Source organism: Blennius ocellaris, assembly GCF_963422515.1.
Source record: "Blennius ocellaris genome assembly, chromosome: 2".
NCBI classification, from domain to species: domain Eukaryota; kingdom Metazoa; phylum Chordata; class Actinopteri; order Blenniiformes; family Blenniidae; genus Blennius; species Blennius ocellaris.
The window spans coordinates 27,889,042-27,916,407 of record NC_137651.1 but is presented as its reverse complement, the minus strand read 5'-3'; the positions used below and the strand labels follow the sequence as shown (position 1 = coordinate 27,916,407).

General features: G+C 44.0%; 1 protein-coding gene across 1 annotated transcript in view; it reads right to left on the bottom strand.

Moving 5' to 3' along the window:
- The window catches only part of ncam1b (neural cell adhesion molecule 1b), a gene marked incomplete at both ends in the record, with an annotated part of 88,643 nt that overhangs the window by 7,722 nt on the left and 53,555 nt on the right, over positions 1–27,366 (bottom strand). The window contains 9 exons of the mRNA XM_080509518.1: positions 1,371–1,551; positions 2,568–2,692; positions 6,571–6,699; positions 7,614–7,784; positions 9,655–9,751; positions 10,114–10,301; positions 10,463–10,613; positions 14,701–14,730; positions 26,866–27,008. Of these exons, the coding sequence (XP_080365644.1) occupies positions 1,371–1,551; positions 2,568–2,692; positions 6,571–6,699; positions 7,614–7,784; positions 9,655–9,751; positions 10,114–10,301; positions 10,463–10,613; positions 14,701–14,730; positions 26,866–27,008 (1,215 nt within the window). The remainder of the gene's footprint in view (positions 1–1,370; positions 1,552–2,567; positions 2,693–6,570; positions 6,700–7,613; positions 7,785–9,654; positions 9,752–10,113; positions 10,302–10,462; positions 10,614–14,700; positions 14,731–26,865; positions 27,009–27,366) is intronic.

Here is a 27,366-nt window from a genome sequence, read left to right as displayed (position 1 = left end):
GGATTTTTTTTCCACCCCCCCGCCGCCTTTGGTTCGGTTTCGTCTGTCTGGTCCTTTTTTGTCGCCCGTAACAGAGACGCAAAGTGTTTTTCCATTCGGGAGCGGCGGCGTCCCGGGAGATGGCGGCCCGGCCCGGAGAAAAAGGCGAGCGCTCCTTTTACAGTGATGGCGTGAATTTGCCTCCCCCACCACACCCCACCCCACCCCAACCCCCACCCATGAAAACTATGAGAGCAGGAGCACAGTGATGAGGGACAGGATGAGTGATACCAAGGTGCATGTCACAGATGAGCAGCCCTGAGTGGCTGGGAGGTGGGCACAGCACAATGCACACAGGTCGAGACGCAAATGTTGACGTGGGCCACACCAATGATGTCCAGGGCCAGGCAAGAGAGCAGGAACATTGAGAGCAGGAAAGAAAGAGAGAGAGAGAGCAAGAGAGAGAGAGAGAGGAGAGGGGGAAATGAAGGATAACAAAGAGGGGGAAAAAAGAGAAGGGTGGGGGGGAAAACAGAGGAAGAGAGAAAGTGAAAATGTGTCAGGTCTGAAAACCAAAAGTGGAAAAAAAAATTAAAAGATCTCTCTTTTTTTTTTTTTTATGTTGAGGGAGGAAACGATACAGCAACACATCAAAGCAAAAGCACGGCACAAAAAAAAAAAGAGAGAAAGGGAGGGGAACTGCACCACGTTGATGGTGATTCAGCCGGTGAGTGGGTGAGTGGGGAATGCTTTCGTTTGGAAAACGATGAATTAGAAAGAAGCGAGACGAAGAGGTAGCGTCCCGGAGCGAGGCGCTCCGCAGGGCGAGTCACCTGGGGGGAATGTGGCGGGCGGCGTGAGCGGCTCGTACAGTTAGTACAATACGAAGAACCTCGCTACACGCTAATCTGCTGTTGTTAGGTTCCTTTTGAAGGCAGACGATTCCCTCTTGCCGCGACTTGAACGCAGAAGAGGAAACTGCGGTCACTCAGAGGAAATCATCTCCCCCCCCCCCCCCCCCCCCCCCCCCCCCCCCCCGTGGAGAACGTCCCTGTCCCACTTCTGCGAGCACAAACTCATTTAGCTCGGCCTGTCAAAACTTTAAAGTGAGAAAATTCAGCCGGAAAATCATTTCTGGCTCGCCGCCATCCAGGAAATCTATTTTTTTTCCCCTCTCTCTCTCTCTCTCTCTCTGTCTCTCTCTCTCTCTCTCTCTCTCTCTCACCCCCCTTAGATTTATTTAGTTGTCATTCACCTTTCAGAGCTGCCGAGTTAAAAATAGATGGCGACGGCCGTCTGGGTGTTTCTCAGCTTTGAGTTTGGCTCCTCGGCTTGTTTAGTTCCAGTTTAGTGAGCGCCACCCGAGGAAGGGACGGGGAGGACAGCGGTACCTGGGATGGCGTCCGGCTCCGAGGACGTCCTGAACGACACGGTCGCCGGCTGGGATTTGCCCTTCTGATTCTCGGCCACCACGTAAACATTGTACTCGGTGTCCCACTCCAGCCCTCGGAGGACCACGTGCTCGCTGTCGCTGGGCAGCCGGATCTCTGGCTTAAACTCCGACGCCTGTATCTGAACACACGCGCAAGAGAAATATTTGAAGCCGCAAGAGGCAGTTTATTTGTCTTTAAATGCACGAAGACTGTCGTGAGATGGCGAATCCCAAAGTGGCGTCTTTACATTTCAGTGGGGTTCAAGCTGCGGGACAAAGCAAAAACAATGACTTCTTCTGGGAGACGGCCGTGACACAAATCAACAGCAATAAAAGGCTCTCAGTGACAACTGTGAGGGTTTATGTGACGTGGCCTCACAAACAAAACAAAGGCCAAAAGAGACATATTGAATCCCACAGTTGCCTTTTTACATTTCGGTTAATGTTTTAGCACAAAAGAGCAAAGAATTCACAATTTCGAGACCTAAACTGTCAAAACTTCAACATAATTCCAGCATCGATTCAAATATGAGTTTTGTTTCTCTTGGTTCTTAAAGAAGTGCAGTTTTTCTATATTAAGCGTGTTTGCATGGGAGCAGCGCGGAGCCCGTTTGTAAGACTGGATGTAATGAGTTCCAAAAGCCGTACTGGTAAAGCTGCGTACGTATGTGCATGCCCATGTGTCTGTGTGTCCCTTTTATCAGCGTCTATAACAGTTGACAACTTTATTTTAGAGAATACATCGTATGCCCTGTAAATCGCATTCGTTAAATATCAAAACAACTCAACAATTTGTACAATAAAGTCTTAACATGAAAGAAAATCAGAAAAGAACAATAATTAATGCTGCAAGTATGTTTTCATGATTAAAAGGTTTTTAAGGGAACTGTCTTGTAGAAGAAATGATGATAAATCCAACACGCTTTTATGCCAGCAAGTATATTCATACTACAATCCAAAAAAGCTTAGGAAAATGAAGATACTTTAATGTTTTTCTATGTGAAATAAAAATAACATTCACAATAGTGACTTGTTTAAGACAGCGATGATAAACTTGTCTTTGTCTCTGACGACCCGACGACTGGAAGTAATTAAACCGGACTGAAAAAGAGTGAGAATGAAAGCAGTTGCTTTGGGGGAGGCGCTCTGAACTCACCGCTTTGTAACGGACAAGGTAATGTAAGATTGGCGAGCCGCCGTCGTCCTGCTTCACCCAGCTGACTTTGAGCGAGTTTCCTTTGGGCTGAAGGGCTCCGTCCAGTTTGGGAGGATTGGGATTCCCTACCGGAGGAGGTCAGAGGTCACTTCAAAGTTCATTTCAAACATTCAGAGATCCTGTGGTTTGTTTTTGTTGTTGTTGTTGTTGTGGTGTTTGAGAAAATACTGTTGTTTGGTCTTTTCAAAGAGGAGACAAAGTCTGAAAGCAGCCTGCTCTCTCCTGTTGTTGTCCTTTGAGGTCGCGCGACCTTCCTTAATTGCTCGCCTCAAGTCAAACTCATTAGGACGTGACACACGACCACACGCTCGTCTGACTCATCTGAGTGTCTGTGGGCTTCTGCTGTTGCCGAGTGACATTGAGCAGGCACCAAAAACACAGACTAACCTCCCACCGCTGTCACACAATGCTTCAGATCAACGCTTATTTCATATCAGAGTCACCTCTGCATGTTCGCCAGGTTTTTCCTTCATATTAGGTTAATTGGCGTCTCTGGATCGGCTGCAGGTCTGAGCTTGTGCTCTCCCCGTTATGGATTTCAGCCTTCGCTTTCTCATCTCCACAAACCGCTCCAGACGTCATCTTTGATTCACTCTTCCGTGTCGGCGATTGAAATGTGTTGTGTGCTTAAGTTAACAAGTCGCCGCACCATTTACGGTTGGAATTAAGTCCAGAAATAACAATCCGGCCCAGTCCTGCTGCAGGCACCGGTCACGACTCGTGGAACAGGCCGAGGTGAAAAAAAAAATTAAAAATGAATTTTTCAGAACTTTTTCAGGTGTTGTGCAATACCGCAAGATTAATGGTGGCGAGCTGGTGTTGCTTCCATATAATAGAGAAGTCTCTCCACCTTTCTATTGATTTCCTCTTCCTGAACATATCCAATTTATTTCTCTCTTAAATATTTATTTGGGTTCCTGTGAAGATGTCTGTGCTGTGCTTGAGCATCACTGACACATAAAGCAAGTTTAACATCAGAGCACCAGGAAACATCCATCTGTGGCGAGTTGGAACACTGAATTAATGGCTTTCCAAAGATCTTCTGACTCGTCTTATTAACTCAAACATCCGAACACTTCAAACACTTGTACCTGCTAACAAAGCTGTGTACAGTGTTTGGGTTTATTCCTCAGCCTAACTGATAGCATCGGTTATTGTTAGTTGATTGAACCAATGGGGCATGAAATTAAAGCCGATGTTAACTATGATATTAATGGAAGCTATCATGTCGGCTGCAGCTTCAGCTCTCAGCAGGAAGGCGAAAGATTTTGAAAACCAGAGTGAGCTGCAGTCAGCGAGAGGAAACCGGCTACCTTTCTTCTTCTTCTTCTTTTTTTTTTTATAGTGATTAGAAGAAGCCGTGTTACGTTTGTAATTACCAGCAATATATCCGTTTCGCCGGTCGGGGGGGGGGGAGAAGATCAAAGCAGGAGGCCTGAGGCCATCGCGGCTCTGAGCTTCTCAGAATAACATTTGCACGTGTTATAGACAATCACAATAAGACAACTTGGTCGAATCGAGAGCCAGGCTTTTAGTTTGAGATCTCTGTGAAGTGTGTGGGTTCACTGCAACGCTGTTTCACAGAGGCGTCGGGAGAAACGTTTCGGAACTTTACGCAAGCCGTGCTGACACTTCACACTCCTGACAGCAAAAGGGCTCCGGCTCGCCGTCATCGCTCCCTCTGAGGCCGACGCACACACACACGACAGATTAACGTGTTACATGACTGCGGCAAACCGAGCGTTGTTAAAAGACGGCGTCTTCCGCCCAAGTTAGGAATCGTCTCTCGAGTGATCTGCAACAGTGATCTTTACCTTCTGCAGCTTGGGGGGGGGGGGGGACCATCAGCGCCATTGCAAGCCACGCAACAGGCACAGACGCATGAAGCGGGTGGTGGAAAGAGGAGGGACGGCGAGAGAAACAACACAGACAGACTGTAACACACAAACGGAGCTGCAGACATTCACCAGCTTCATCCTCGTGACTTCAGAGACGCTCCAATTTAAGGCAGCTGATTAATCAAAGCTGGTGGGGCTAATCCCAAGGTAAACATGCACGCGCTGCACCGACTGTCTGAAGCCACGGGGATGATGTGCGACTTCTGAAATGCCGAAATTTGGCATGGTTTCTTAATTCTGTCATTGAGCCAATTAATTCGCCAGCTGCAAATCAAGATTCCCATTAATATTCATGGCGGGATAAATCAGCTGTGAACTCACGGGGAGTAAGTAAAATAAAATCTAATCTATGTAACAGACCCAGAGGAGTTTGCGGTGACGATCAGGGCATACGGGGTCGCAGCTTGCAGGGGAACTATCCACCTCTTGCAACGCATTAAAAGTTATTACAAACGCAGCTAATCAGGAGGTGTGACGGGGGTTATTCTGCAGGGGAAGGAAACGACTACAGTGGTAAAAACTAATCTCCTATTATTCCACTCTACAGCACAAACCTGTGTCTTCAGTGAAAAAATGAAACATGTTGTCTGGGGACAGACAAGAGAAGAGAGGCAATCAGAATCAGTTGTCTGCACAAATGACCACCTAAGTCCCTGTAATAACACTTCACTGAGGAGTTCAGCAGCACCACTAATTTCCGGCAGGCCCCTTGACAAAGAGGAACCCTAAAAACAAGACATTTTTATGACCGACTGCTGCATTTCAGGTGAGCAGGAGGCAGCGCAAAGAAGAGAAAGACTGCCTGAAGAAGCAGTTTCAACGGCGACTTTATCCATCAATTTTGAAAAATGACCTGAGTGAAAACTGACAAAATGTCAATTAATGTCCCTACACTGTACTTTCATGAGATTCTAGTCAACAAAAAAAAACATTTCAATACAAATTGGAGCCATATTTATTTTGATGCTCTGAAATCTTGAAGTTGTGAATGAGATGAGAGGAGAACGGATCACTTACTTTTGTAAGTGTGGCCTGATGAAACAACAGACGATGACAAAGTAGATGAAAAAAAACAAACAGTGTGATTAAAACTGAGAACGACACGATCACATGCAGACAAAATGAAACCGGTCTCCTTCCACAGGAGCCGTGTTGCTCCAGAAACAAGCATCTCCCACCAGCAGAGGGCAGTAAAAGCTAAGTTATAGACTAGATTTAGATATAACTCACAAGAGCATGGCAAATGTATTTAAATTTTTCTTGATTCAATTCAAACCTTCCTTCCTTTTATAAGCCATAAAAAAAAAAATATTCTTAAATCTTTTTAACTAAATGCCAGAATGATCACAATTCTAATCTACAGAAGGGCTTTAGTTTATTTCGTGAATGTAGAAGCAACTAAATTAAATCTTTCAGTGATATTGTAAATATTCGGAGCTGCACTTTGAGTCTGTCACTTAGTTGTGATAAGATACATTTAAATCTAATAAATAAGTCTGTAAAAACACAAACATTTAGGAAATTATGCAGTCGGAGCAAAGTTGAAACTCCACGTTTTAACTCGGTGTGTAAAACAAGTGAAGTAGTTTAAAAAAAAACAAAAAGCTCCACTCGCCGCAGTGCAGACTTTACATAATGGATGGCGCTGATGGGCGTGTGCAGCTCACAGTCTGCGATTGGCTCGTTGAAATGTCAATCTGGAGCACGCCCCCCCATAGTCTGAGGGGTTTTCTACTGGAAGTTCATTATCACGTAGAAATCACTCAGCTCCCCAACATTATTTCACAGTTCCTTTAACTTTTAATGACAGAAATGTGTCACAAAGTCTCAAGACTCCCGCGAAAGAAGCAGAAAAAAGAAGAACAACGAGAAAGAAGAAGACTCAGACTTCAGAGACGAGCTGTCCAGCTCATCTAAGTGCTGCCACTCTTCTCAATGAGTTTTCATGGATTCACCTCAGGTAATATGTTTGTGGGGTCAGGCGGGTCCCGGGCAAAGCTTTTACTGTGGTGCCCCCACGAAACTCGGCAGAGCGTCTCACTTACGAACGGGCTCCGTCTTGAAGAACTCAGCGGGGCTGCCTTCACCTTCGCCCTTCCCGTTGACGGCTGACAGCTTCACCTGGTAGCCGGTCTCCGGCTTCAGCCCGGTGATCGTCACCTCGCCGGCCGAGCCTGTTACAATGTCAGAGGCAGTGCAATCCCTGTTGAAAACGCCTTGACAGTTTCCATGAGCCCTAAAACGAACGCATGCCCCTGCTACCGACAATACCTGCATGATTAATTCACATCACAAGCAAGCACTGATTAGCTTGATTCTCATTTCATCCCAACGGTGTTTAAGCAAGCGATTAATCTATTTAGAGATGGCCTAAAACCAGACACACACAGAAATAGAAATCACACTTGTGTTAAACGCATGGATCATCACTTTTTTTTTCCTTTTAAAACAGCCGGATTGTGCTTCTCCTTGTGCAGAAAATCAGTGTATTTCTACACCTCAGCAGGGACTTCAGCAACCTCATTTAGACTAATTGATAACAGAAGAAAAAGTGAGTATGAAGGAAATTAATACTTTTAATGATGCTTTGTTTTCACACTCCAAACATTGAACATCACACTGAGGCACCAGATGCATCATTGTTGAGTGAGGTGAGACCACAAACAAAGGAGGCTAACAAATACGACAGTCAGCGACTCTGCATCAACTGATGTAAAGTTTCAGTTTAAAATACAAAATTTTTTTTTTTTAAACATAAGATTGAAACAATTAACATTGATTCTAAAGTTCACAATGTTATAAAATAAATAAATAAATTATGGTCTATTCAATGTTTGTCTACTTATTGACACCTTCCAAAAGGTGATTTATTTGAAAAAGAAAAAGTTGTTTCTTGTTTCAAGAAAATAATTTTCTAATACAAAATGCTGAAATATGTAAAAGAGAAGAATTGTGTGAAAAACACTGACGCACAAACTCAACCTTGGGTTTGTTGTTTTGTGTCATTCTGTTCAGTTACATTGATTTTCATTAACTAATGTAATGTACTGCACAGCAGCACCACTTCGGTGTGGGCCGGCGTCGTTACCGTCTTTGGCGTCGTAGACTCGGTGCGTCCAGCCGCCTCCGCCCTGCAGCCTCCACTCCGCTCTGTATTTCAGGACGGGAACGCCCCCGGTGGATTCAGGCTCGGCGAACAGGATCTGCGCAGTGGTGGAGAAAGGCCTCACCTCGTCGATGGATGGGGCTGATGGAACTTCTGGCGACGGGAGAGAATAGAGAGCAATGACTACCAAAAAAGTTGGAAGATTGCAGGCCAGTGCAGCACTGTCAGACTCCATTGTTGCTTTACAGTAACAGACTGAGCTCACAGCTCCTAATGGCTCCAAAATACACCGAAACGCCGGCTCATCTTTGCAGGAAATCTATGACTTCTGACAGGGAGGCTGTTTTTCTTGTGCTGAAGACTCCACACTTTTGACAATATTTGTGAAAAAAATATGATATGAAAGGAGGGGGGTGGGGGGGTGGGTAAAGGTTTTTATGACCCACGGATTCATAGCATTCCTTTACAAGAAAAACTGCACATGGAAAAACGATGAAAACAGGCACAAAAAAAACTGAAGCCTTTGAGTTTAATAAGCTTAAAAAAAGGATTATAGCTCAAACTCTTTTCAGTCAGCCAAGAACAGCCTAATGTATAAAGTAAATATGTTAAAAGACTAAACAGCTGGGAATAAAGAATATGTAAATACTGTTATAATGAAAAATGTCTGTATTTTTCATACCACACTCTGCCTAAAGCCAGAAAATACAAAATATGCTTTGACGGATCGCAGGACTCTGACAATCAGATACAGGAGCGAGGACTCGTTTCTTCTTCCTGCAGAAATTACAGTTGCAAGGGCCGAAGCAGATCCCAACTGATTGTCAGAAAAAGACCGAGTACACCCTGAACAAGTGAGGAGCACGTCATAGTGTTAACACACACACACACTCACAGTCCAATTTGAGTCCACCAGTAACCTTCACAGCAGGAAGATGCTCTGTAGTCTGGACGGCGCCGGTTCACAAGAGCAGACTGCTGTTGTTTGCTTAAGGCTGCTAATGCATCACAGCTATGTGGACACGGGCTAAAGTTTCTGTTATCCCCACTGTTAGTTCGGCATTAATGAGTCAAAAAAACAGCAAAGTACCAAGAGCTGCCCTTTACTAGACTGGCTACTTTCATTTCAGCTCATTCTATTAACCTGTGAACTCAACCACTGATTAACAGCCTCTGATTTGTTTACTTTCCCTTCTTCGGTTCAACTCGATGGAAAAACACCCTATTACTGGTTTCTAGTTCATCCACCGCTGCGGCTCTTATTTTGAAGAGCATTACATTATCTGAACTATTGAACCTGCCGAGACGGTCCGTATCAGAGTGGTTCCACACAGTTCAGCGTGTGCAGACTTCTGCGTGGCATCACTTTGATCTCGGGAACAGAAAGGCACACTGTAATTACTGCGGTTGCCCGTGTTTTCAGCTCCGAGTGAAGAATGTGGCGCTTTCAATTCATTTTCTTCCAATGGTGGCTTTAGAGCGGCTTTATCTCTTTGCTCCGGCTTCCATTTACCTAATGGCTGAGGATACGGTCTGTGGTAACGACTGGATGTAATCGGATGTTACAATACCAAAGCGGAACTTTGACAAAGTGTTGTTGACGCTTTTCAACACAGTGACATCATGGAGGCGCGGTTAATGTAACACTGACAGCAGCAGAGGGTGGGGGGAGTGAATTAACTCACATCACTTACACTGCGGTACAAATTTATTCCCCCTCCGGACAAACACTCTTCAAATTGCCGAAGATGTTTGTTTGTTTTTTGTTTGGTCACGATTTGAGCGTCGTTACAGAACAAAACCTCGAGCAGCGCTCTCGGTTGACATGGCGAGGTCTAATGAAATTTACAATAACTGCACACTTACTGTTTATTGTGTGATTTTTTGGGGGGAAATGGCTATGCAATCCCTTGTGTGATACGACTGTTATCATCAACGGCCCTTCAGATTGCACAATGCGGAAAACAAGCCGGACACACAGACGGTAAGTGAGCAGCAGAAGAATCACAGCCTCTTCACTGACCGGCCTGAATGAGCAGGAACTCCTTGGACTCTGTGCCCATCTCATTTGAAGCAGTGCAGTTATAGCTCCCAAAGTCATTTTCAGACTCAGGGGTTATCTAGAGGGGAGGCAGAGAGAGAGAGCAAGAGAGAAGAGAGAAGAAAAATAATAAAAAGCCGTTAATCTATGAAGGGCAGTGTACCAAAACAGACGAACAAACTTGAGTGTCAAACACTCTGAAGGTGACCTTTTTATCCATTTGAGTAGCCTATTTTTATTTGTTGCTGTGAGCTTTCCTGCTCCTGAATAATTCATCAGATTTTCCCCCCACAATGAAGCTGAAAGAAAACCCTTCTCTTCAAGTCTATGCTCATGAAATCTTGATGGCATGGGGAGGAGGGGGGGGGGTTACTCATTTGTGTGTGTGTGTGTGTGTGTGTTTGATGGTGTGTACATGGTGGTTGGGGTTGGGAAGCGTACCTGCAGGTAGCTGGCTGAGGGAGTTCTGAAGATCTTAATGTTGGTGGTGTTGGAGTTGGGGAGCTGCATTCCGTCTCTCAGCCACACGATCGACACGTCGATAGGATGTGCCTTCACCTCACAGCTGACGTTAACAGGATTTCCCTCCCAGGTGTAAACCGCCACTGTACCGTGGATCTTAGGTGCATCTGGGGAATCAAAGCAGATTTTTGCGACAGAAAAAAACATCCCTTTTTTTTTTTTTTTTCATTTGCAGTGGCGCTAAAAATAGCCCATTACTATCACAAACCAGAGTCTGCACTCCCGTTTGTAGTCTCACGCAGTCGCACTAAGTGAAGGAAACACTTACAGCGGACCTCCAGGTAGGCTGTTTGATCGTCCTCTCCGATGGCGCTGCGTGCGCTGCAGAGGTATTGACCAGCGTCGGTGTACTTGACAGACTTGAGAGTGAGGGAAGACACACGAGCATCGCTCCTCACCACTACAATTCCGTCCTGGCTCTGAATGGCAGCAGAAAGGGACCCGGGTTAGGGAGAAAATGAGACATCCTGATCTGTTGGGTGCCACTTTCACACATATAGAGAAGGCGCCCCTGCAGAAAGACGTGCAACCTGAAAGAGTAATGGGCCGGCATTGAATATACGTTTTCATTAAAGAAAGAGGCTCAGTCAAGATGTGGAAACATAAGGACATGGTTGACAGTGCAGGGGAGCTGATCAATAATTGATGTCAGGAAAGCACTAGAAACTACCTCCAGCTTTTCACACGGACGCCTCACCAACTTGTGAAATATGCTGATGCATGACGGCAGAGCGTTGCGTTATCTGCTGCGCTCGTACTTTTCTCACTGAAGACGCTTGATTTAATGTCGCCGCACACGTTCCCGGATTTCCCTCTTTGAGTAAATATCTGGGGTTGATTGTGTTGGGCTGCAGTGCCCTCTGAGTCTATATTCAGTCATGAAAAGCACCTGACACGTCACATAGCATTTGAAAACCAGACAAATGGCAACAGACAGCTGGCTAATGAGACGTGTGAGTGACCTTCCCACTCGGGTTTCATAAATGCTTTCATCCACTCAACATGCACGGTTAGAGCTTCCTAACACATGTAGCTTCTGTAGGTCTGCGGGGTTTGTGCTGTTGTGGTTGTGGTGTGACACCGGAGTATCACATCGCAGACGAGCAGACTTTCACCCTTTAAAGAAAACATTTCCCCCGACAGGATCGTTCTCATTACGTTCCATACGGACTGTAATTGTGTTTTTCTTTCGCAAGCGAGCTGACTAAACTTCGAATTAACATTCTAATTTGAGCGGCTAATGACACATCAAAAATCATCTACGTGGAACTGTCAATCTGAAACCAGTTCATATTTAATTTATGGATTTGGGACATGCTTTCATCCTATTTATGCAAGTTCGCTTTGGTGTTTCTGTGAATCTTTCCTTCATCAAGGTGCTGCATAGATGAATATCTAAGCTCTTCTTTTAGCTGCTTTCATGGCTGTGATCCAAGCTGCGGGCAAAACAATGGCCGAATGCTTTTACACATATTGAATTAGGGCCCGGCCTGGGCGGCCATGTAAGAGAAAACCCTCGTTAGTTTTGTATTCAAATTCAATAGACAAAGCATGTCTGGGGCATTCATTATGCATAGCGGGTAGCAGGACCAGGGAGAGACTTACATAACACCCTACCCTTTTATTCTGACCCCTGCGCCTGCAGCATTCCCTCTCAACCCCTGTACTGTTTACCGCTTCAGCATCCATGCAACATGCCACGGTATGTTCATCACAAAGTCCTTGTTAGTGAGCCAACTGCAGTCTCGTCTCGTTTTAATGGAGTTCTCCGACTTTTTTGTAAAGAGGAATCAAAGTTTCTTCAAAGAAACAACATATGGGTTATTTCCAGGGGGTGCGCAGCCTCTGACTTCCTATAGAAAGCCAGAAATGAACATCATCAGCAGGGAGAGAAATGTATGCATTCACTGGAGTGTAATATTGTGATTCATGCATGTTTTATGACAATGGATTTTCAGGGTGAATCTACAAGGTACCAGCCCAGTGGTCTGCTGCAAACACCCTTAATAATTATTTGCGGCCTTTTTTGAGGCTCTTGCAAAACAGTGTAAACCGACTGCACGTATCTGTCATAAATCAGACGAGAGAATAGAATAATTCTTCACTGACAAGCGCAGCTCTCCCAGAGACTCGTCTGTTGTGCCATCAAGCACCGAGGCAAACATCAGAGCATGAAACCGAAATTACGTGGAGGACATGTTTAACTCAAGTCTCAGCACATGAAAAAAAAAAAGAAGAAAAAAAAGATTGCCTTGCACATGAATGCATGTTCTTTTCTCTGGGTCGTCAAATGAATACTCAGCTTCCTGGGTATTTGCAACAAACATGCTCAGCAAGCCGGCGCAGCTCCAAGCTCGCACTCCTCCCCTACGTGCGATTCATAATGGGATGGCTGGCGGAGAGACTCGTATGGATCTATTCAAAGTGCGGGTCAACTTTAAAACCGTATCATTATGTCAGAAAGTGAAAATTATTAATGCCCGATCCATTAACGGAAAGCAGCGCACTCACAGCCTGCAAATCACAATTGTACTGGGAGACATGCTGCTGAAATGTAATTTGTGAGTCGTGCACGTGTTCCTGTTTGTTTCCGGTATTCTTCCTTAAATCTGCTCGGGGAAAACTCGGGAGGATCCGTTTGGTCGGATCAATGAACTGATCGCTCATCAAAATGTCCATAACGGATCATTTTAGCCAGACGTGCAGCGTGAGAGTGAATCGAAAGGCTCGACGGGAGGCTTCACTGCTTTGACAGTTGATTATTGTTAATGCACATTAAAGCTCGGGCAACCAAGTGTAAATCAGTTTTACACAAAGCGAGTAATTACTGTCAGCATGGGCTTGATGAGGAAGGTTCTTCCTGCCCTCCTGCAGCGAGGCTGTGTGATTATGTTTTATTTTTTTGTAAGCATTAGGGATGAATGCAAAACAAATGACTATATTACCTCATTATCGACAGCTAACATTATAAAACATTGTTAAAATGCAAAAAAGGAGTTGTCCTTAAAACCAATTAGAGCAACGAGTAAAAGGAAAAGACCAATTCTCTTGTTGTGCAACGCTTCCCTTTGAGTTTAAAATAAAACAGCGGGGCTATTTGAAGAAGTGAAGACTCCAAAAATACACATTGGTTGATGCTAAAAAAAAATATGTATAAATAACAGTGGCAACCCTAATATGTGATCATCGCCTCAAACAGTCAGAAAAATGACACCGTTTCAGGAAGCACAGATTTTTGTTCAGTTCCATTTTAAAAACCCGATAATGAATCAGCGCCGTCGTGGCCAGCGCTCTGGCATCGGAGCGCAAAGATCCCCAGGTTTGATTCTAACTGTGCAAAGTTTGTCTCTTCTCCCTGTAGGACCATCGGTTTTCTCTGGATACTCCCGTTTCCTCCCACAGTTCAAAACGATGCATTTGAGGTTAATTGCCTGTCTTATTGAACGCGTGTGTGCGAGGTGTTTACATCAGGGGAACAGCACTTTAATTACCTAAAAGTAGATAGTCTCAAAGACGGTCTTACTATGAAAAGATATTTTATAAGTGAGTTATACAAGCGGTGGTTAGCACTCAGAATTAACAGTGACGCGTTGAGATGTTTTCCCTGTACATGGACGGGTTTTTGTCTGTCTGTGTGTGTGTGTGTGTGTGTGTGTGTGTGTGTGTGTGTGTGTGTGTGTGTGTGTGTGTGTGTGTGTGTGTGTGTGTGCGTGTGTGCGTGCGTGTGCAGTATCAGGCGGTACAGAAGATGGATGGAAGCATCAGCTCAGTGCTCTGAGCACTACTGTTGGGACTGGCAAAGTATCTCTCACCAAATTTCACACATATGTCAAAACTCGCTTTCGCGGAGTGAAGTAAGACGGAGAGGAGCGCATGTGGGCTGCTCTTTCTTTGGCCAATTTTCACTCTCTTTGAAAAAGAGGCTCTTGTTCTTGCACGAAGACTTCTTCCATTTTTTTCCCACATCGTTCACATAATTCATCCATCTCCTCTCCGGCAAACTGTAAACCATATACTGATGAAAAATACTCTTCAAAGTTATACTTTGGATTTGGCAGTATAGTGCGGGAGAACTTGTGGGCAGAAGAAGAGAGAAATGTGAGATTTATTTTACCTTTTAGGGGAAAAAAAAAAGAAAACATTTCTGGAGAAAACAGGTTGAAAAGCTACATGTAATTCCTGGTGGTAGCGTCATGCAACTAACATGTTCAAAGAAAAGAGGCTTATTGTTTCCCGTGGCAGGAGCTTTGAAAGGGCTGAAGGAAAATACACAAAAAGAGGAATATTGATGAGGCTACAGCATGATGATCTGATATGAAAGAAGTAAAGCAGAAACAGACAGAACTGGCATGGGCCTGTTTTTGCTACAGCATCATTTTCAGTGTTTGCACTCCTCCCGACCCTGCTTTGATCACAAACGTTGATCTGCATCCATCCAGAATTGAATTAGACTCCTGTGACGTGAAAGATGGATGGGTGGAGGGAAAAGTCATGCATTTAGAATACCTTGTGCTGCTCAGGCCGAGTCCATGATGCCTGCAGAAGACAGAGAGACAACAAACAAAAGGCAGAGCAGTTCTTAGAAAGCAATCCTCACCCAGGCAAAGCTGGGATGCTGCACGCCGAGCCAGTATTAAGAGTCCACTTTATTTTCTGTGCAGCCGCCACACCTGAGCTGAATGTCTGAAATGGCTACAAACCTGCAAATGGACCAATTGGTATGCTTTGCGTTTCCTTTCGAGGAAGTTTATCAACAACAACAGGAGTTTTCTTTAAAAGGTAAATTTTTAGGGGGGGGGGGGGGGGTTACTCCCTGTGAACTTCAGCACTGCATGCTCCAACAAGAAAGTTTATTGACTTCAGGATGGGACAATTGCTTACTGATAAGAAGGTTGTTGGTTTATCAGGAAGGGGTGACTCTATTACAACTACAGCAGCAGAGATATGTCAGCCGTCTCTAGTAAAAGCAGTGCAGCAATTATCGACTCACAACCCATTTTTCAGGCTCCACGCAATATTGACTTTAAAAAAAAGCCAATAAAGCCGGATTAACTCCTGGGCTACTGTCTTTATCCATGAATATAAATATATATATATACACACACAATATAATTTATATATAATGAGCAGTATTGCTGCAGCTTTTTTTTTTTTACCCCCCTTGTGACACAAAAGAATAGATCGGTGCCTCCATGTGGCCTTGTGTTATGCTGCTGTTTGAAAGGCCTATTACTTCTGTCTTATTGTTGTGCTTCAGCTGTTTTTTTCAGCTCGTTAAATACAAGTAGTTTCCTTTAAAATAAAAAGAGACAGGTTCTTTCCGGGTCCTAATTAAAACATTTTTTTTTATATTATCTATTCATATGAACTATCATCCTATGGGATCTTGATGCAGAGCTGATCTGTTCCTTCATGCACATATTTAAACGTGTACAGTGCTGTGCGAAAGTTTTCGGTCGGAGGAAGGGAGTCTGATTGAATTCAAATTTGTTTTGCCTCGGAGAAAAACAACTCCAGATATAAAGCCAGTGTTTGTGAAGAATAGCAGGGGCGCTAGAGGTGGAGGTCTGGCACTCACAGAGCTCTGATCTTAATGTAATCAACTCTGTCTGGTTGTGGCGGCCGGCAGTGGAGCAGTTTAACACTCTTCACTCTCAGCAAGCATGGCATTCTGCGTTGGGTTTGCATGTTCCATCGATTTTCCACCAGGCACTCGGGTTTCTTCACACAGTCCAGAAACATGAATGGTGTAAAACAAGTGTGTGATGGGAGTGCGAACCAGTATCCGGTGAATGCTGCATTCGCCCACAGCCAGCCGCGATTGGCTAAACCAACCCATGAACCTGAGCGGGTAAATACGGGAAGATGGATGGATGAAGTCAGTCAGCGTTTATAGTGAGTGACGGAAGGATCTGAGCAAAACTACATTCACAGAAGCTCAGTGCTTCGTTCTCTCCATAAAGTTGCAGAACAGCCTTTGTGCAAGTTGCTCCATTAACTGTGTGCAAATGTGACGAGAAACGATGCTGCCAAGTGTAGCCACAACAAAACTAGTGCTGTACCTCCTGAAAAGTCACTGAGAAGGTTCAATTAGGTGGTTAAACTATACGACTGACTGAAACACTATTTTGGAGAGCACTAGAGCACCCCTCTGAGTCTAAACCTTTTGCACAGTACTGTACAGTAACATGATAGCTGTTCAAGCTTTTTTCAAGAAGACTTTTCCTTTTAAAAATATTTTTTTCCTTCCGCTAAGCTCTGAATGAACAGCTCCAAACATTTTCTGTTAATAGTCTCAGTGTCTAATTACAGTTTGAGAAATGTCCCTGGTTTCACCTCAACGCACTTTTCTTTAGCAAAGTGAGGTCATAGCAGGTAACAACTCCTTTGCAAATAGAATTATATATGTTAAAGTTGAGATTTTTTTTCATCATATTCATTTTTATATAAAATCAGTTCCTGTTATTAAAGCTGCTTGAAGTTTTAAAGATGTTCATCTGCAAGGTCTCAACAGGAATTATGTTGTATTAAGTTCTTTGTTAATTCATTTAAGCTTTAAAACACCTTGAGATTAATACTTTAATATGTTATGATGTATCATAATGTTCAGAAAAGACAATGATTGAGAAAAATGTCATCATCATCACCATCATCATCAATTACAATAAAACATCCTCCTGAATAGAAAATCATTTTTACACCATAGAAGATAAAAAAAAAACAGTAAAGGCTCTGGATCAACAGATACTTTGAGCTTTGCTCCACGAACATGCTACATGACGTTAAAATCACAAACACTGAAGAACCCCACGCCACAGGACAGAAAGCTCTCTGGGCAGCATGCTCTACGGAGAAATATGTTAAGCATGACGATGGGATGCGGTGGTTGTACGCGGTGAAGAAGTACTGAGGTGAAACAAACAAAATGATAAACAGCCATCTCATCAGGTGCAACGGCGGGAAAATGACGAGTAAATGAAAGCAATCTGCTGGAATGATTGCAGGGCAAAACAGGGAATCAAACCATCAGTGCTCACATCTAAAGGCACCGCGAGGTTTCCTGCCTTCTAATCAGTGCAGGAGGCATATAAATAAGACAGGACATATGGAATTCACTGGGCTTCAGTTCGTTAGCTACCTAATATCATTGGCAAACCTTCATCATCCTTTACTAGAAAACAAGTGACAGTTGAACAGTTACTAAGAGGATCACATGCAGAGATCACTGTGTGAGTGCAGATCCATATTTACTCAAAAGCACTGGAAGTTCTCCACTGTCAAACATCCTTACAAATGGCACTTGGCTGCATATGATCTCGGTGCTGAGAAAAGAGCAGCAGCCCAATTAAAACAAGGAAGCTAACGGAGTGGAACATCACCTCCTCATGCACACACTCGTCTTGCAGCGCCGCCTTGTCTGTAAGTGAGCTGTCAAGTGTTGCTGTCATATCGGTGACAGGTGTTTGTTTAAGACAAAAGGACAGTGAACAACAGCAGCAGATGTGAGCACGCAAAACAGAACACAATCACTTCCCCCGTCGAACGCCAAGAACAATATGGAGACGCTTCCCCTGGGACTTATCGTTTTTTTTCCCCCAGCCCATTGTTATTCTCTTCCATCGAGAATTATCCTCGCTTTTTGTTCTGACATGAATTGCAATGTCGGCGTGAAGAGGCCAGTGCACAGCGAAGGGAGACGTACTAAGACAAATGCACAAAGCACGCCCGGATGTGCTGGATCCTGGCAGCGGCTCCTCTTCACCGGGGTGACGCCACACTGCAAAGCCATGATTAGGCATGTCGTCATTGTCCTCTGTCATTAACCGCTGAGCGAAGCAAGCGTTCCAGCAAATCGCAGGCAACTGAGCAGCGTTTTTTTTTTTTTTTAAGACGCCCTTACATCACAGCAGCACCGAGCCGGCAGGCGTGCTGTGGATGAGTAGTCCATTGTGTTTGGGGAAAACAGTGCTTCTCTCTGCATTGTCATGCAACACTTGAAGCACGCCTCCGTTTCAGATGGCCTCCCTGCACCGCTGCCACACAACATTAATTACAAATCATTTTCTCTTCGCATCTCATTGCCTTAATCAGCAACCAATCTTTATATTCTGCAGTACTTAGGCTCTGATTGGGAGGGTTAACTTACACAGATGTAGGATTTCTGACCAGCCACACAGTGGTGCAGTTGTTAGTGCTGTCGCCCCACACACACAGATAATGTCTCCACTCCAAGTTCAGGTTCAGCTTGGGAGTTTCTGTGCCAAATTTGCACCTTCTCCCTTTGCATGCATGGATTTTCTTCCGTCTCATCATTCTTTCTGCTCACATTGGTCTGGCGGGAATGCGAGCCTGGTGCCCGGCCCCGCTCGGGAGACAGTGACAGGTGGGAGGTTTGACAGAGCGGTACACCTGTCAAACGTTCAGGCAGGAGTCTTAAGGCGAGTTCGGGGAGGACAGAAAAGTCCTGCTGCGGGCAGAAGGGCGAGCTTGATCTTTATTTTCAGTCCGAGCACAGACAGTTAAAGCTGGGCCACCCAATCCTCTCGACCCATTGGGTTTCAAGCAGGAGGCGTCAGAAAAGTTCCAGGCCACGTCGGCTCTTCCTATCATTGTGAAGCAGAATTAACCAAGCGTTGGATGGTTCTCCCACTAACGGGGAACGTGAACTGGGCTTCGACCATCGTGAGACAGGTTAGTTTGGCCTTACTGATGGTGTGTTGTTGCAATAGTAACCCTGCTCAGTAGGGTGTGTGTGCTTAGCTGAGGAGCCAATGGTGCCAGGCTGTGGGATTACCACTGAATCCTGAATCACTAAAGCTGCACAGAAGAATGAATGGCAATATTTACATGTTGAATGTGTTAAAAAAAAAAAAAACATGCACATCACATTCATAAAATGTCTCATTCATATACCTAAGATATAATACTTTTAAGCTTTATAATTGGCCATATTTCTGAACCTCTCGTTTCTCTTCAGTTTCAAAAATATTCTCAGATACTTGCAGCTGGAAGAGTCTTCGTCGAGCAGAATGTTTAATATGTATTCAAATAACCAAAACACTCATTATGTAGATAATGTACAAAGCACGGATAAATACTTCATTTACATTTTCACTTATTAAACAAACACACTTATCTGCAGCGACTTGGAGCGAACGCATTCAAAAAACTGAAAGAAGCAAACATCACGTGGAGGAATTGATGAAAGTTTTGAAACAAATATATAAATACTTAACTTTAATAGCCGTATAAACAAAAACAAAACTATCTTCCGGTAAGCAGCTGTTTGATTTTGAAACTCGCGTACGCCCACAAGTCTGCAACAGTGTGAACAGACTCTCCTTTCACTCTTTTTTTAATGTACAGTACCAGTTTCTTATTGTATGAAGCAGTAATCTGCCTCAATCCTCACACTGTGCCCCCCTTTTGCTCACAGTTAGCGTGCAAGGCTTTTGTCTGCCGACACTTTAGACTTTACGTGGGAGGTTTTTCAGAATGAATTAGTCTCTCCTTTAACCTCCACAACCCGACACCACCGCGGAGTAGGGACGCAGTCAAAAGGAGCCAGACAAAGATTTCTGGAAGCACCAGACAATGAACGGCTGATCTTTAGCAGAATACGTCGGCCTGCATTCAGACTGGTCTTTGTTTCTAACATGATTGAAAATCGCAGTTTTGACGAAGGGGCCGAAACATGATTACAACGCTGACCCCTGGACTTCAAGTCGACTTGAAGCATGTTCAACAGTTTGAAAGAGTCGACTCAGTAACTGGGTTTTATTAAAGCATAAAACTTGCTTAAAATGCACCCGGGGGAAATTTCCACTGCAAGAAGCACAACATTGAAAGTGTGATCAAAAAGTTCTGTGAGCGTGCATGAGGTTAGAGTTTACTGCCCTCATAAGTTTAGCGCCAGCTCCACTGTGCACTGTGGAATTCATGAAATTGGGAAACGACAGTAAGTTCGACTGCACAATGTCGACCTCGACTGGATCGAACGGAACGACTGCATTGCGCGTGAATACCATCACATCGGTGCTCCGAGGCAGAGTCCAGCCATTGTTCCAGTCATTTTTATCTACAAGGATGGAGACGGAGGCTGTGGATGGGTTCCAGGTTTTTGGGTTGTTTTTTTTTTTTTTACCTTCACGGGACTTTGCAGACCTTTGTTGGATTTTCTGCTCATTGCAACATACACTGCTGCTTTTCTATTTTCTATTGGTTGCAAGTAGCCATAGGTCACGGCATCAGTCGCACTGTGAGGTCTATATCTGGAAAAACGTTGGTCTTTCACATGACAATAAACTCTTCTTACTGTAACTTCAGACGACTGTTTTGAAGCCGTTTTCACCGCTCATCTTTTCCCAGCACAGACCAAAACCTCACAGTGTGTACCCGCTGTGTGATCCATTCTTGACAAGAGGTACAAGTGGACATTGGCATTTTTACCCCCCATCAATCCCAAACTGTGTCTATAAACCCTCCAGAATGGCTCAGTCCTCGTGTCTCTGATGACATGAGTTACAGTTACAGCTACAATGCAGAAACCAAGAGCAATCTTCAGTGTCTGAATGAGGCGAGGCAGGTCAGGAGGGAGACGGAGAGGGTGCTTATTATTCTCTCCACCATTCGCGTGGTCCCGCACTGTGAGTTTCTGCATCGGTGTTCCCGCTGCGACGCTCTGAGGCATCTGAGAGACAACATTCAGAGCAAACATCCTCAAAATGTGTCGAACTGGCTTTTAGGTTCTCAATAACATGTCTGCTAACAGGATGCAAAAAATGCGTAGCATCAGGTTTTCCACCGCGCTAACACAATAGTTACTCCCTGCCATCCTCACTTACTGCATTTGGCTCCCTACGTCTTCTTTCTCTTTCAAGATGAAAGCTCACTGTGTTCAAGCAGTGGAGGGGATTCAACAGGAGTCGCAGAAGGTAGAAATGTATATTTAAAAAAAAAAAAACAACAACAAAAAAAACCCCCCTGAACTTCCAGGAACTGTTCAAAGTCTGACAGGAACACCGGGAGCACGGTGCGGCTGCACAAGGTGACCACTTCAAAGGGCATGGTGGCCGAATATGAATCAGGTACACTGCTGTTTTTTTTGTGGGGGGGTTTTTCTGGCAGGTACAGTCACAGAAAGTTTTGATCAAACTAAGCATGGAGCAATGTTGTTGCAGGTGGGCGCACACTTGTTTCTCCTCACCAGTGGACATGCTGCTGACGGACTATACATTACTACTATTAAATTTATTACACTTCCTTTACTGATCCACAACTGGCGGTGATGCACCAATAAATGCAAGTGAACATGGATGGAAACAACACACCTTTTACAGTTTCGGAAGGCCTTGCACTTAACACATTAGCCGGAGCTCGGGGGAAACAAAATGTGTTCTGTTTGGTAGCACTTAATGTAAACAGAAACTTTAAATATCGCTATTCACAAGGGCTCTACAAGGCTGCACCAAGGAGTTCAAAATGGAGGCAAGCCAAACAAGCATAAGCATATATCATCATGTTGACATTCAGTGTACAACGTTTTTATCCCCAAAATATGTTTTTTTTTTTTTTTTATATTTGAGGCATTTAAGCATGACGAGAACTTACAGCTCTTTTTGAATGCAATGTTTATGTGATTTATGTAGTAAATACAGCAGGGAATGTAGCCACCACTACACCTCCAACTACTAGTTGGAATTGAATTGTTGAGTCTTACCATTATTGTATCTCCTTTTCTTCAACATGTGCCACAAGTCGCACATGTACAGTCGTGTTCAGCGTTAAATAAGCTAGAAGCAATATTCACTGATGCTGAACTGTGTGTCTTAAAACATCCTGAGTCAGGGAACAACACCAAAAATACCAACAAAAAAACAAAAAACAGTGAAGCATATTACAGAATAATCTGCCTGTATGAGCAGGTCTTTAGTGTCCTTAGATGGGGAAGGATTGGACTCCCAACTTGATTTGAAAAGAGCCATCAAAAAGGAATTTTACACAAAATGCAGCCTATATTTACAAAAAGCACAGTCATTTCATCTCTGTGCAACCTTAAATAATCATTTAAAAGTGCTTTGCTACACATGCAAGTCTGGCCCCAAGTCTGGGGGGATTTTTATTAAAAAGAGAAATGGTATTAGTAATAAAAGGGCAGCCACCAGGGGTTAGAGTACAAGACAGTACAAGGCATGGCTGATTAGCAAATAAACCTGTGAACATTGAGAAAATCAGGCTCTTTAAAAACAGGCACTTAAACTATTAGCACTGTATGACAGCCTCTGCCCAGAAAGCACTTCAGTTCAATAATAGCACTTTAGGGTGGGATTAACCCAGCCAGGATTAATTTATCCTCATTGTCTTTGATTAACTATACTGTTTTTAGAGTTTGTAACTACACGTGTTTTTCTTTTTATGTTTTGGACAACATCGACCTCGCGCTAAATCCGGCTAACTCATGAGATTGTACGTTCATTAATACGCACCATCCTGTTCAAATGAACAAATAAGGAGGCACGGCTTTCTTGTCCTCCCTTTTATCTATTATTTACCGTAATTTCCAGACTATAAGCCCCTAACTTCTTTCCGCACGCTTTGAACCATGTGGCTTGAACAATGACGTGAATAATTTATGGATTTTTTGCACCAAATTCTAATTCTGCATGTATCTGCGCTGTTTTCAGCACCTCTGTTTCTCCAAAATGTTCCCGAAAAGTAAGATTTCTGTCTTCCTGACATCATCTTACTATTGTCGCCATCACTATACGCGATCTCACAGTGTCATTCATGCCCTGTTACATCGTAGACAACTGTGGCTTACAGACAAGTGCGGCCTATACATGTACAATTTCTTTATTCTTTGTAAATTACAAAGGTAAAGGTACAAAGCTGATTGAAAGACATATTTTTCAAACAAGGTTTCTATCATTTTTGTCTTAATCCAAGCAACATCAAGATATATATTAAAGACAAAAGTTAATAAGGAGCCACTTAAGTCTGTATTTTATGATTATTCAACAGCTTGTTTAATTGAAATTGCTTATCGCAACACGATTCACTATTTTCTTACAATATTGTTTTTTTATTCATATTTAAATAAACAAATTTCCTATGAAGTAATATTAAAAACAATATAGCAAGATGAAACTCATGGATGCAGTATATCTGAGTGAAGCGCATCATGGGGGGCAAAAAAAATCAATCCATGTTCAGAGGGCTTAGCATGTAAAATTCACACAGCACCAGAATTTCTCTTCAACAAGAACTGAAAGAGGCTAAGCAACAAGGGAGCCAGGGAACTGAAAGCACATTCAAAATAACCAGCTAATTAATTCTGCGCTGCCATCACCATCACACATCTAAAAAGGTCCGGCACACGGCGATCTGTGCTGGTTTTCTGACCAAACTGAGAAAAATCACGTCCACGTGGCAAAATGTCCTTTTTCACAATTCACCATGTTCACCCCAAACGAATGTCACATTCACCCCAGATGAAATACTGCTGTTGCGATGATTAGCATGATGGACGGACACCAGATGAACAAACAGGACAAGAAATCAAACAATTAGCAGCCATTTCCTGGTGTATTCACCGTCGGCTCCATAGAGGAACCCGTTTGCCTGCTAATGATCAATAGTCACAAGGTACATTTTAGGAATCTGTGCGATTCAGTAAGGCTGCTAATCATTTCTTTTAAGACGGCTGTGAAAAGAAATGCCACAGATCACGGAGCGCTGTGCAGACTACGGTACAAAACACACTGCGGCCACCGCCGCACAGCTGGGCGTCCTGGGAAGGTCCACGGTGCCGCGCACCAGCCGCTACACGTTTCAAAACACAGTGAGTAATGCATACTGTGCTTTCCTCTTTTTGGTAAATGCCAAATCTCAGGTGTGTGTTATTTCTTTCCTGCTCTCAATCTTCACACCTACAATATGGCCTGCCCGGTAGTGTGCTTTATAAGACGTAATGGAGAGACTGCGGGCTGTGGAACTGAGTGTTTTTTTTTCATCCCACCGAGGGGTCTTCTCCTCATCCATTAGAGCAGCTTCAAGGATACAAAACAAGCCGGCCTGGCCCAGACGGAGAGAGGAAGCCGAGGCGCGGCGGCTGCTGGGAGACGTGTTTGATGAAGAAATGCTGCTTCTCACGGGAGCTCCACACTCGATAATAGGTCTGAGGCACCGACTGTTACTAGGTGGCGTGTCCATGTGTTCCGGTGTGCCGCGCCACCGTGGGCGTGTGCGGCTCTGAGCGGGAGAACAGGACCTTCGTGACGTGCGTCATATGGCGGCAGTGTGTTTTGCACTTGCGAGTGAGGCTCCACTCAAAATGTATTTTTAAATATCAAACAGTCAGGAGGCTTGACAGGTGGCTGTAAAGAGTTTCATTCTAATGCAGGGGAGGAGTCTTTTGAATTCAGATCAGTTGCGATACAGTCAAATAATTGGGGGGAAAGAACTGTCCAATTAGTGAATCCACTCCTCCGTCGGCCACTTTGATCGTCAGTCTGAGACAAAGCTCTCAGTCTGCGGGGGTCAAGTGTTTGATACTTAAATAGACTTCAGGTGGAGCACTTTTATCCTGAGAATCAAGTGACACCAACATACATGTTAGACAATCTATAGTATCATGGAGATGACAGACAAACTGGGGCCCGGGCTTGAATCCAGGCAACCTCATGCTGTGATGGAAAGTTTGAGATGATCAGGCAACAGCGACACAGAAATGGTGTCTCCCTATTGTTGTCCTTATTTAGGCCATTGACCAAGTTTTCATCTGATCTCGTGAGACAAGCGAGCCACACTTTCTGTCACCAGATCAGTGAAGTTTTCAGGCTGTGTTTGGAAAGCATGCAGCAGTCAAATCAATTTCATGAACTCTGATGAGATCATTCCTTGGGGTTTTTCAAAAAGCAACTGGGAAATTTCTCAGTAAAAAAGGGGTGATTTGATTTCAGTGGGAGTTTTCTCGAGGCATACTTCGTAACACTACTCTAGTACATTTCTGTGCCACGCGGATTTCATACCTGATAGATCCTGTTTAGATGTGCCTGTAGGAAGAAAATGTAGCGCATGTAATGGACTGGCTCCAGAATTCCTCTATGAGCTAAAAAGCAAGTCTCTCAAAGCATTTTCACCCTCATTACCTCTCAAGTGTAGTAAGACACTAAGACTTTGGAGAACCAAGCCATGTGGGCAATAGATGCACGGGAATACCAGGGAGGTATTCATTGATTCTGATGGTTTGGAAAAATATGGAAGATGTGACCGAGGGAACAAACAGTATTAGGATGTAATGGAAGGCAAAAAGCCGGCGTTGAGCCACTGCGGAGCCAAAGCAAATTGAAAAGATGGCAGTGGATTACCCACTGAGAAGAATGATTTAAACACTGTATTATTTAAAATTTTCAATCACTGGCATGAGCAGAGTAATGGCAACAGTGATTGAAAATGCTAAGCCAACACTTGATTATTCAAGTGTCATTCTTGCAAATACAAAAAGAGGCAGGCAAAGTTTAATTACTATTTTTATTGACGTGCTTCTTTCAGGAAAACCAGTGTAATTGGGTTTCCGGTGTGGATTTTTGCGACGTTTGGGTAAAAAGAGTCTCATTGTGCTCCATAATATTGGCTGATTATCGCCGCGCTAATTACCTGAAATCCGCTGGGCCATCTCAAAGTAACTGTTAATTTCAGGTAAAAGATCAGCAGTACAAAAACTCTTGCTGAGGGCTTTCAGCAATGAACCTGCACAAAGCCCCCCCTACCTGCACATAATCAATATAACACATGGATTTAGTTCAAGGTTATTCAATTTTTCCCCTCCGTTCACCAGTGTCCTGCAGGTTCGAGTTTCTCCCAAGTGGTTCCTATTTAGTGTGTCCCAATTCTATTTCATACGCTCATGAAATACTGTGAAAGAGCCATCATAAAAAAAATTTTTTGGGACTTTTTCTTTTTGTACGAAAAGGAACACATCAAGATAGCTGTGATTGAAGGAAAAGTTCGATTTTTCAAGTCACGAGTTATTGCAAACTGCAGGAAAATGATGTGTTTTCACTTGTGGTGCGGCTCACTGGTATGAACCAAAACTGAAAAACAAAAACAAATATAAAGATCGAATGCAGCTCGCTCTATGTGAATAGAACATGCTGGACAGCTGTTGTACTCTGTGACATCAAATTATGTGTGCAGGGCTACATGAAACAAAATGGATGTTGATTATTACACTTTGTTTATTTTTAACCATAACTCACTGATAGCCTATGATGTATAAAACATATGCTAACATAAGACAAAACAGTAATAGGAATTCCTCCATCGCCGCTCTAATTTCATTACACTGCAAATCTAACATGCTATTAAGAACTGTGTCCTGTTTTTTGCTTCCGCGAGCGTCTTTGCTCTGCACCACCAAGGAATTGCAAACGAATGTGCAACCACACTCCGATAAACGGGCCACATTAACACAAGAAACGTACCGGGGTCCATTTCAACTGGACCGGACATGATGAGTGTGAACACACCCCCTAATCTAAAGTAATAGGGACAGCGACTTTCTCAGTCTGCCGGAGCTCATTGCCTGCAGGGAGAATACTACTTGCAGGACACTGGTTGTGAGCACAGAGAGTACCGCCGCTGGTATTCTCACCACCTTATCCATTTTACCTGCTCTCCTTCGGTGAAGACGCGGTCGCCGTAGCTCCAGCTGATGGTGGGAGTCGGATCTCCTGATGCTTCACAGGTCAGAGTCACCTGCTCCTGCATCTCGGAGGTGCTCTGGTTTACGATGTATGTGATCTTAGGCTTCACTGTAAAACACAAGGAAGGAGTCAAGGCGGCTGTTCAGGCATGCCGAGACAGCCAGGTGTCTTGGCAGCACAGAGCCCATAAGTAAAACACGAGAGCAACTTGGTGGATTTGGGGAAGAGTTCAAAGGGAGGCTGAGGATCAGCGGCTGACAGGTGCAGAGGATCCCCCCCCCCCCCCTTATGGCAACAACAACTGTATTTAAGCTTTCCGAGTCCCAACAGGGGGAGAGTTATGATAACCATGTGCGGATGCAAAAGGTAATTTGTCTATCTCAAAGGAGCCGGCCTTCATTTTTTTTTTTTTTTGTTTACTGAGCAAACTGTCAAGTTGCAGCATACCTGAGTTCCCCTGAAAGCA